General features: G+C 33.1%; 1 protein-coding gene across 1 annotated transcript; it reads right to left on the bottom strand.

Moving 5' to 3' along the window:
• Positions 1–8369: 8369 nt before the first annotated feature.
• On the bottom strand, positions 8370–11986 carry LOC103985725 (beta-ureidopropionase). Its single transcript, XM_009403524.3, has 7 exons — positions 11631–11986; positions 11152–11259; positions 9958–10146; positions 9502–9729; positions 9170–9394; positions 8708–9087; positions 8370–8638 (listed from the first exon to the last, which is right to left on the bottom strand). The coding sequence occupies exons 1-6, from the start codon at positions 11766–11768 to the stop codon at positions 8719–8721; spliced, it is 1257 nt and encodes a 418-aa protein (XP_009401799.2). The 5' UTR covers positions 11769–11986; the 3' UTR covers positions 8370–8638; positions 8708–8718.
• Positions 11987–12306: the final 320 nt, after the last annotated feature.

Genomic DNA, 12306 nt, shown 5'->3' on the forward strand with positions numbered 1-12306 from the left:
TATCTATAAGTTAGAGATGCTATTATTTTTTCTATTACAACTATATTATTCTTTAATTCACTAGTATAGTTTCAATCTATAAAAGACCAAACCCCCCTTCAAGATTTCAGTGGATTTATTTGGACCTTGTGGGAAAAAGTGTGCTCTTGCCACACGCACAATCGAAACTAATTAGACTATATAATTATATTATATTTATTTTTTTATTAAATTTGTAATCTGACCCGTTGACCCAACTATGACCCCATGATCATTGATGGTTTCGAAACAAATTCTTATGCGTAGGACACAAATCGGTGAAAATGACTTATATTTAACTCCAAATTTTGTATTTATGTATATATACTATGATGAAATACCAATTAAACTTCTAAGAATAGTTTGGAAGATCCTTGCCGCAAGATGAAGTATCAATTGTGGATGAAAAATAATTTTGAATCCATTGTTTAGGGACTAACGCTTGCAACTCAACCTCGAAAACTACGAGCAAAAGTTGTATCACAGAAGTTGCCTCATGGGGTTGTTTCTCGTCAAATTTTTAATAAATCAGATCAAGCATTTAAAGGTTATTACACGAGTAATTTCATGAGCCTATTTGTCATCAAATTCCTAACAAATCATATCAAGCAAGCAATTGGTTTGTGAGTGGCTATCAGACCCAATCCAATTACAATTTTTTTTCCAATAAATGTTTACAATTTAAAACATTAATTAGATGATAATATATTAGTCTTTTTATTAATATTAAAAGGTTAAAATCTCATTATATGAATTTTAATATTTAAAATATTATTTAATGATTATATACCAAATTTACTTACTAAATATTATAATTTGAAATCTTATTCAATAAAATTTATAATTAAAATAATAATTTGGTGATGACATATTAGATCCCATTACTAAAAATTAAAGGTTCAAAACTTTATCCAAAAAAATCATATATACAAAATATCATTAAGATAATGGTGTTACATAATCATTTATCAAAGTTTCACAGTTTATTTTTATTTATATGTTTTTTGCTATCAGAACTCATAACCTCGTTATTGTGATAGTATTTTACCAAACCTATGTATTGAGGGCTTATTGAGACCTATTAGGCTGCCATTGCATCTTCTATTATGGTTAGTTAACTACTACATAATGATTGCTTATCCGTAACATCATCTCTCTCATCACGATGAATTATGTTATGTAGAATTATAAACGATATATTAAAAGGGATCGTAAAGAAATTCGTATGTAAGGTGATTTCGATTCATAATATCAATCTATTTATATTGATTAAACCTCATGATCAAATAAAATTTTTAAGAAAGATGAAGAGAAACTATGAAAGCACCTTTGAAGTAGCATTAGGTAAATCAGGGGAATCCTAATGGCAAGGAAGCCGTACACAATCCGTGTGGCTTTGATTTATAAGTCTCTTTAGATTTTAAATTTACTTGTAAAACATGAAGATAAGCACTCTTGGCTCTTATATGTAATTTATGCAATCAATATTCTAAAATCTAAATGTAAGCTCAAGCATCTTCTCTTATCATTAGATTTCTCATCTGTTCCTTGGATTCTTTATCAAAATATGAACGTCGTGTCTTTTATTGAGGATAAGAAGGGTGGTTGTCCCTTCTCTCTCATTTTGTTTTAGATTTTTAGGATTTTATTTTTAACTATGGCTTTATTAATCTTGATTTCTTTCGCAATTGCTTTGCTTAGTGTAATATGTGTCATGGTAAAGATTTGATTCTTACTAGATTGGATAAGGTCTATGAGTGATTACTGGTTTGATGTTTATAAAAAATACTATGGTTAAACACCTTCCAGAATTATTTTTGACCATTCCGCAATTCTCTTTTGTTTGAGTCATTCTCAAAAGATATATAAAGGAGGAGCTCTTTGAATTTTGAGTAATATTGGCTGAATAACCCCTTCGTTTGAAGGTTGATTTCTCATGAATTGACCATAGGTATTCAAGGAGTTAACCCTAATAATTCTTTTAACCAAACCCTTTTGACCATATTCTATAACCTTAAGGAGTGGAAGACCTTAGTGACTCCTCCCTTAGAATCCCAAATCAAGGATATTTTTATGAAAATTTTTTAATTGAGAAGAAGGAAGATAGGGATAATAATTTTATTGAGGATATTTTCAATCTTTATTGTCTAACTAATAAATTGATTGCTCTTAATCTTTAACTGAATTTAAAATGATGGGTTAGAACCAAGATTAATTGGATTAAGGAGGGTAATAAGAACTATAGGTTCTTCTATAGAGTGGCTAACTTTAGAAATAGAAAGAACTCTATTAAACTTATTTAGGTTAGATGTGAGCGATGAAAAGTCTTCTCCTCAACTATTTATAAATTGGTATATTAACCTTTCTGAATACCTAATCTTTAGTGTTCTTTAGCCTAATAGTCTTGTCATTTCAACTTTACCTTATTCTACTCTTAATTTTTTAGTGTTGTCATTTCAACTTTACCTTATTCTACTCTTAATTTTATTTGCTATAAATTCTCATCTCATGAAATTACCTTTACTCTTAGTTAGATGAGAAAAGGCAAAAATCTGGATCTGGATAGGTTTAACATAGAGTTTTATCAATCCTTCTAGGAGGAGATAAAAGGGTAGGTGGATATGGGCTTTATTTGTTCTCTCAGTTACTTTTGCATGATAAATAATATTCAATTTGCTTGGTTCACTAACAAGAGGGGTATTAGGCAAAAAGACCCTATCTAGCTTTATTCCTTTGTTCTTGTGTAACAAGTCTTATCTAATCTAATCACTCATGTAGTCGATTATAAGCATGTTTCTCCATTTAATTTGAATGATATTCACATCTCGCATTTCCTCTTTGCAGATGACCTGATATTGGCTTTTAGGGCCAATCAATGGTCCATTAATTCCATTAAAATCATTAAAGTGTGTTTGACTTAGAATAAGTACAATAAGCAATTAAAGTAATATGAATGACAATGAAAAGTAGAACAAAAATGCAAACCAAATTTTATAGTAGTTCAGTCATCACGACATATGCCACTCTCGATTCCTTTTCCATCAAGGCCACTTGCGTTCACTAACGATTTTTCTTCAATAGGTAAATATCAACTATTCTCTTACAACTCTTTCTCCTTTTCATAGGTTTATGAAATAACCTTTACAAGCCTTATACCTCTTTTAACTTAAGCCCAAAACTTCAAGAAGAGGAGGATATTTAGCACTTTTTCAACTCAGAATAACCGTATCTTTCTACTCTTTTTTTCTTACTTACCTAAGCAAGAAAGAGTAGGGTATTTATAAGCTCTTAATGGATTCAAATTTGGAGCCAAAATAGTCTCATCCCGGGTTTTCGGGATACTAACGATACCACTACCAGTACTAGACAGTATCATCACTTGCTAGACTTACAATTGGTGGTATCACCACCTATTAATTTGACATTGGGTGGTACCACCGCCCATACACTACCTAGGAGGTCGAGCCTCAAGTGGTTCTATTGCCAGCACTAATGGTACCACCGCCTAACCTAGCTCCAAGTCACTGAATGGGCCAACCAACAGACGAAATTTAAACCTTATTCAAGGCCAATTGGCTCCTATTTAAGTTACTAGGATTACTCCCAAAACTAACTCAATTAGACCTAAACTAACTCAATCTAAACATAATCGATTACAAGCGTGAATTCTATGTTGTCCGACATGTCATTGGTTCATTCGATGCTTCGTTCGATCCTTCGGCGCTTCGTCCGATCCTTTGGCATATTACCCAATCAACATTTAAACCTCCCGTAACTTCCGATCTCCTTGGCACAATGTCCGATCCTTCGGCCCGATGCTCGAACTCATGGCACGAAGTCCTTCCGGCACATCGGCCATTCATTCGGCCCGACATCCAATCTTATGACATGTTCTACTCTAGCCCAACGTTTGATTCTTCTTGCTTTTAATCGAATTGTCATTCCTTGATCAAGATTAGTCCTGCATCACTCAAATACACATTAGATTATAACTTCATCAATTGATTTCATCATCAAAACTCTTCCTATCTATATGCCATAATTTTAATTATGAATCATATGCAATACATCATATCAACATAATCATTACTTATATCATAAGTTGAAGTATTGCATGTATAATTTTAAATCATCATACATAATTTTAAAATATAAAAGTACATCATACCATACATGATTCAAATTTTAAACCATCATCGTAACTTCTCCCCCTTTGTTATCAACAAAAAGGAGAAGTGCAACTAGTAAGTTTTTGAAACATGCAAATTAGCAATTCTTGCTTCTCTTTTGAGATATGTAAGCTAACATGCTTTTTTTTTTTTCTCTTTAAACTAGCAATCTTTGTTTTTCTTTGCAACGTACAAGTTAACAAATTTTTACTTCCTTTGTAATATGCAAGCTAGCAAATTTTCTCTCTTTGAAATGTACAAGTTAGCATTTTTATTTTTTTTTGTGATGTACAAACTAGCAAGACTTTCTCCCCCTTTGTCATGGTAAAAAAAGAAGGGAATAATATAATATTATAATTCTTTTTCCTTTACCTCAATATTCAAACCATCACATGAAAGATATCAAGAAAAATTAATTTGTGATTAGAAATATAATTCATGAATACAAGGGAGTCTTATGAAATAAATCTCAAGTTATGAATATAAAAAAAAACATAACTCATTTTGATAAGTGTCCTCTATAGTAAAAAAAAGAGAATTATATGGGAATAAATAATAAAAGAACTTGATTCATAAAAAAAATTTCTCTAGGTATACATATCGAGAAATCGAGATAACGATTAGGACAAAAACTTCTCTATAGTATATAGTATAGGAGAACAAATAATAAAAGATCTTAATTAATGCATAAAAAATCTCGAGTTATAATTAAGAAATCAAAAGAAACATAGGAGATAAAATAACATAATGCCAATCATGATTTATTTGGATAGTGAATAGCAAAAAGAAACATATGAGATAAAATATCTTGATTCATATAGAATAAATCTTAAGTTATAAATATCAAGAAATTAAGATGATGATTTAGAAAATAACTCATTCAAATTCAAATCATCAAAATCATTTTCATACTTCAAGAAATTCATAAAAAAAAGATACAAATAGATTCATCAATCTCTTTTTGAAAACTCGATAAGATAGAGATTGAGAAATTTTCAAAAAAAATATATTTTCCCTTTTAGTTTTATTTTATTTTAATTTATATGATTGATTTCATACAAGCATACTCAATTATTTTATGCCAAATCTATGCATATCATTTAAAAATGAAAAGCAAATTTCATCACAAAAGAAATCATTAAGATCAATAGTATAACATGTTAAACAACAAAACATCTTTAATCAAAAGATTGAATTTATCATAAATAATTCCTATGCTAATGATTTTTTCCTTTATTATTTCAGCTTGTGAGCTTTGAAAAGTGTGTTGGATCTTCGGTCATAAGCCATGAGCATCCACAATGAAAATATAATCTTTTGCTCCTAGTTTTCAAATTTAGAGATATCTACAAGAATGGTGGGTTTGTTCTAGGTACCCATTTAGCTTTGGGTCTCTCATGGTTAGATCTATTTATCTTAATTTTTGGCATTAAATCATTCATGGTTCCTTTAGGAACCAAACCAATTTATATGAGTCATACTTTTTAAATAAATATTTATAAGCAAAATGATTATATCTACCGTAAAAATTACACTTAATCTTAGGGGTAACATGCAATGTGGATCTTTTAACAAAAGTAGTTGGCTTTTATTGAGTGTAGTTACTCACAAAGCTAATTTCTTCTTTTCTACGAACATGATCCTTATTGGCAAGAATCATATTTAATAATTTACTATCAATTTTAAAATTTTCTAATATTTGTGTTAGTAATACATTTTCATTCTTAACTAAGTTTAACTCTTCACGTTTAGTGCAAGGAGTTAACATACAATTATCATACTCATTTTTTAATTTTTTAAATGATCCTTTTTTAACATTTTATATTTCTTACCAACTATTTTAAGCTCATCATACAAATTATGAAATACATCAAATAATTCATTATAAGGTAAAAAGGATTCGTTTGAGTCACTTACCTCGTCATTGAGTGCCATTAGAGTGTAGTTCGTCACCTCGCCTTTATTAATTTGCTCATCGTCTTCGGATATACTCGATTCATCCTATATCAAATTGAATACTTTCTTTTATTTGGTAATCTCTTCTTTGGCAGTCGATTCATCCCATATTTTATGAATTTTTTAAATTTTCTTATGAGGAGTTCAAAGTCATTATTACTTAGCTTTCGCTCGAGTGATCTTCTTTTGTTCTAAGTATCAAATCCTTCTTGTTCTTTGGAATGTTGTTCTCATATTTGTCATATACCAAATAAGTCATTTTATATATCATCAATGAACCAATGAGTTCTTCTATTGGAAAATTATTTAAGTTCTTTGCCTCTTGTATTGCAGTTACTTTCGGATCGACTCTTTGGAAGAGATATTAGAATCTTGTTTATAAGTTTAAGATTAAAAAAATATTTGCCAAGAGCTTTTAAATTATTGACATCCATTAAACGGTCGTACATGTCTCCAATGGTTTCGCTTAGCTTCATTCGAAACAATTAAAAATTATGTATTAAAAGATTAATTTTAGACTCTTTAACTCTATTTATGTGTTCATGTGTGATTTTGAGTGTATACCAAATATCATGTATAGTTTCGTATATAAAAGCATGATTAAATTTATTTTTGTCTAAAGCACAAAACAAAGCATTCATGGATTTACCATTTAACGAAAATGATTTTTTCTCAAAATCACTCCATTCAATTATAAGTTTAGAGGGCGGTTGAAAACCAAATTCGATTATATTCTATAAATTAAAATTCATAGAAAGCAAGAAAACTCTTATACATATTTTTCAATATGTATAATTCGTCCCATTGAATATAGGAGGACGAGTGATAGAGTATTCCTTTAGATTATCAATAAAAGTCATTCTCTTGGGTGTTAAACCAATCGAGAAAAAATTTGACTCTGATAGCAACTGTTAGAACCGTTTTAGCACTAAGAAGGGGTGAAATTAGTGCTTTTATAAAATCGACGACTTTGAAAAAATTTCGTTTAATAAAAAATCGTATCGAAAATATTAAAAGTATGCTAGACTTAGAATAAGTGTAATAAGAAATGAGAATGAAAAGTAGAACAAAAATATTTTTCAACTTTTGTTTGTGGGGCCGAGGTGGGGGTGGAGGGGAGATTTCTTTTTCATACATATATAAGTCATTATGACCTTCATGCTTTTAAACAATCACAAAACCACCCAACTCCTTTCATCTCACCAAGGATTTCAAGAATTCCATTACCTGTAAACGAGAAATGCAGATCATGTCATAAGTATTTGTGAATGTCATAGATAAGTTCATGATATAGAGTTCTAAATTTCACTTCAGAAGCGTCTCTTAGATTGGGTTAGTAAAACTTTTAGGGCTTAGTGTTAGCACAAGATTTCAAGCATAATGGAACAAAATTTAGGATTGGCCCGAAAGAAGAGAAGAAGAACATCAACAAACATTAGGATTTAGGATTTAGGCATCATTTGTCAATGCTTGTTGGGCTAACGTTGCATCTTTTGCTCATATCTAAGGTTCAAAATCTTATCAAAAAATTTTACACATAAAATATCATTATGATAGTGGTGTTACTTATCCACTTACTAAGGCTTGAAAATTCAAAATTTTATCCAATATTCTACAATATTAGTATGATAGTATTGTACCAGAGCTACTTATCAAATATTGACTTAAAATCCCATCCAATAAATTTTTACATCTAATATATCAGATTCATTTAGATCCACTTATCATAGATGGAGTTCACATTATTTTTCAATAAATTTTTACCTAAAAACAAGAGTTGATAAGATTAATCGACGAAGTTCCACTAAACTCAATAAAGATTGGTTTGAAACCTAATTCAATGAACTTTTATACCTAAAATAAAATATTAATATGATAATAATATTATCAAAGGCTAAAGTTTTAAAACCCCATCCTAAGAATTTTTACTCCTAAGATAATAATTTCATTAAAGGTTAAAGTTTCGAAACCTCATCTGACAAACTTTTATACAGACCATGCTAGGATTAAAAATCTCATTCAATAAATTTTTATATTTAAAATATTAGTTTAGAGGGATCTATCAAATTCACTACTTAGAAAATACCAACTAATCTAGTTGGTAGAGAGTTTGACTACTGTTAATAAGATAATAAGATGTTGGAATCAAGTTTTCACAACTTATCCTTTGCGAACACACAGAAATGTAATCGAACAGCCAATTCCCTACTTCAACAGTCCAATCTCTGCACTCAAAAACCAACATGCTATTTCTCTGTTGTTCGATGATCATGTAGTCAAGTCCCACTTCTAAGCACTTTAGTTGGAACATTAACTACTCACATTATTTCAGGTTTACAGTCAACAAAGCACCATTAACATCACCAAAGAAACAATTTAATCACAGCATCGATCACAAACCTCAGTGCCAATGTTTATTCATGTGCCATTTGATACCTGTTGCAGCTTCCCATGTCAATGAAACATCAGGAACAATCGAGCTGAAGTACCTACATCTACAGCAGAGGAAAATAAATCAATTGGTTATAAGAATGATAAACTTATGTGTAGTATGTCAGACGTACCATTTCCTTCATCAAAGTGGATTTCTCTTCTGCAACATGGGATCGACAATGACCTGCGGAGTAAAGTCCGGCTTTAGGTACTTAGCGAGCATTTCAGAATACAATTCGTATCGTGCCGTCATGCGGAAACCCCATTTATCTTTCAGTTGTCTGCAGAGGTTGAGATCCATGTCTGAAACCATTAATCCATCCCTGTAGCGTGAAAGGGAGGGAGTGCATGAAGCATCTGGTGCTGAGAAATGACTAGACCCATAGAAGTGACCGAAGTCTGAGTGTTGAGGTTTCCCATCACCAGAAGTAAATGGATTAGGAAAGATTTCTGTGCCAACACGATTAATCGACCCAACAAAGTAACTGTTTGCAATGGCAGCATTCCGAGCCTGCAACAGAATGTGTCATCAATGTAGTTGAATCAACAGAGAATGTTATTAGAGCACTAGAAATGAATGCTAAGGAACAGACCTCAATAGGCCACATTGGTTCACTGAGTTCTCCGACAGTTGCAGAAGGGTTGAAGACAATCTCAGCTCCATTTAGCCCAAATGCTAACCAGTTTAAGGGATGGTGCCTTCCATAACAGATGTTTACTGCGATCTTCCCATAAGCTGTTTCAAACACAGGATGTCCAGTGTTTCCTTCCATATAATATGTGCTCTCATTGAAATCCCCAACTCTCGGTATGTGATTCTGTCAAAAGAGATGACAATATAGATAATATTTCAATGATAAGTACACAAAACAAGTGTTTATAGCTGATGGTACAAACAAGGATAAATAGCAGCAGGCACGCATACCTTCCTATGAATGCCAATTATGTTGCCATGGTTTCCGATCACAACAGCAGTATTCCAAATGGTCTCCCCATGGTGTATATCCCTTTCAAGAATAGAATTCACAATGACCATGTTATATTTCCTTGCAAATTCTTGAAGAAATTGAGTCGATTCTCCATCAAAAGGCTCTGCAAATTCACACCATTTCTTCTCCCGAGTGCAGAAACAAAATGGCATCATCCATGCCTCCTGCATTAAAGGACACAACTCAAAAAATGCAGGACAAGATAAAAATAAAATTATGATTTGGCAAGAACAAGAAGAAAAACCAGAAATTTAATGCAATGAACAATAGATATAATGGATGTTTTGACGATAACCAAGGGCACTTCATAGGGTCCAATTATATAAGGTGGTCTGGTGCATCTGAAATATGCCAGGAGAAGCTAATCCAATCAGTTTCTGTACAAAACTTACTTGTAAGCATAAGATATTGACACCTGAAGCTCCAGCTGCATCAATCATGGGTTCCACTTTTTGCCTAATAGCATTCTTCTGGTCCACAAAGTGTGCAGTAGTAGGAAGACCGATCGCATTCTGGATAAGGCCAACACGAACAATTCGTGGTTGCCTCAGTAACTCTTTATCAGCATGAAAACAAAAGGCCTGGAAACAACAAAGAAAATTAACCATATAAAGGTAACAAGTTACGAGGACTCTTACAATGAAATACAACAAAATTGACAAACTTGATACGTAAATGCCATGGATACAGTCATCTGAATGACCGACTATCGCTGAAATATTCCAAGAATTAAAAGTCAAAAAATTTGGAGCAAAACATCTAAATTGCATTGTATAATAGGTTGTACAATACCAAATGTATTGTTAACCAGTCTTCACGCTTCAACATAGTGTTTGTAAACACTCACTGAGTAACAGCTAGAATATAATATATTATACTATGATTGTGGAGTAAACGTATAAGTTTGGAACGTTTGCAATATATGACCCTTGAAAATGCACAAAACACCTTTTTTCATTACTGTATGACCAATGGTTACTGTCAACGCTAACAATGTACTTCTTACTGTATGACCAAGTATATCCCGCCTATTGAGTATTGTCATCTTGATTGAATAGCAGAATTGATGTAAATAAAGTTTTGGCCAAGCTTGGTCTCTTGAAATTTGACAAATTAATGCAACAGATGGGATATCCAGAGGTTACTAACAAGTCAAATTCAGTCCCAAAAGCTATAATATTGTCAAAGCAAAGAATCCAGTAACTCGATTGTTATGCATCAAGACTTCAACAAGTTATATATATTGCTGCTTGGAATACAACAGAAACAAAGGTAGAAACAGGGAACTCTGTCAGGATAAGATTATTCTCCAACATGGTAATGATGATTAGCACGTCACAGTTTACTGACTTCATATAACATGCAGAGCATCCAGTGCCAGTGATATCATTTGCACAATGGTTACCTAATCCTAGTTTATCTCAAAGCACAAAATCTACATATGCATGATCAAACAAAGGGTTTTTGCTTCAGTAATCAATTGCAGCTTACAAGATAACCAAGCAGAAAGACAGCACAATGAGAGAACAAGCAAGAGATATATTAACCAGAACATGCAAATCGACATATCAGAAAGCATTCTGTACCTGCAAATCAAAATCATGTTCTGCAGATAGAGAGGTGGCAGCCTGAGGCAAAGAAACCCGCTCGAGATGGCGGCCACAATTCAGTCCCAGCAGCAAGCGGCTCACTTCCTGTTACGTAAAGAACAATTGCAACAGCCACATCGCATGTTAAAAGCGATCAGTTCCTCTCTCCTAACTCGTCAACAAGAAAATATCTCGTATTCAACAGATGGATTCTCTCGCGCCCTGATGCTACTAGCGAATGCTAACCAGAATCTCATGCAAGAATTTCGTGGAGACAAGAATCTACTCGAGATTTAGACAGCATGAAATGATTCTAGTATGACTTTGTAGGGTAGACATCACATAATTTCTGCATTGTTTTGGCTAAACCAGCAAAAATATGGTGAGACGGATCAACAAATCACGCCCTCCCCAACTCGGTGACATCGTCCAAGGATCATCGAATCCAATTAGAGAGGACAGAGGAAGAGCCAAACCTGGAAGATCTGGGGCTTCAGATTAGCCTCCAGGAGGCGATGGAGGGATTCGAAGCCATGGATGGATCCTGGCGTCGATCCGTCCTCCTCCTCCGCCGCCGCCCTTCCGTTCTCGTCTCTCCGCTGATGGCTTGCCATCCTCGGATGAACTAAGATCGGTCGCGGCACCTTTCTGTACCCGCGTGCGGGCCCCCTGGCAGCGGGTCTCAGTGGAGAATTGCGACAGGGGTGTCAGCTGCCGGTGAGGCGCCGACCGGTAAAACTATGAATGTGAGGAGAAGGGACGAATCTTTATGATTTATATCTGGCCGTCGATTGACTGATTCAAGGCTGGATGGAGGACGTGTAAGATGGAGTTTGCTGCTTGGAACTAAACAGCAAGATTATGATGGTAAGTACGCGGGTTTATTTTTTGATGGATGATAGTGACAAATATTCCATTTCATCGACCCTTTTTCCTCTCTACTTCACTTTCGCATTAGGAGAGAGAAAGATGATGTAGGGTTACAGCATTGCCAATTGGAGTACCGATCATAATAATGATCATCATGCCACCTCAATAATTGTTGTCACTTTAATGATTGAAAAATGCACAAATGTGATTGACACTATAAGAAAATACACTTAACATTACAGTATAATATATTAATTATAATATATTATACTGTAATGTTAA

This window comes from Musa acuminata, chromosome BXJ2-5, assembly GCF_036884655.1.
Source record: "Musa acuminata AAA Group cultivar baxijiao chromosome BXJ2-5, Cavendish_Baxijiao_AAA, whole genome shotgun sequence".
Taxonomy (NCBI): Eukaryota; Viridiplantae; Streptophyta; class Magnoliopsida; order Zingiberales; family Musaceae; genus Musa; species Musa acuminata.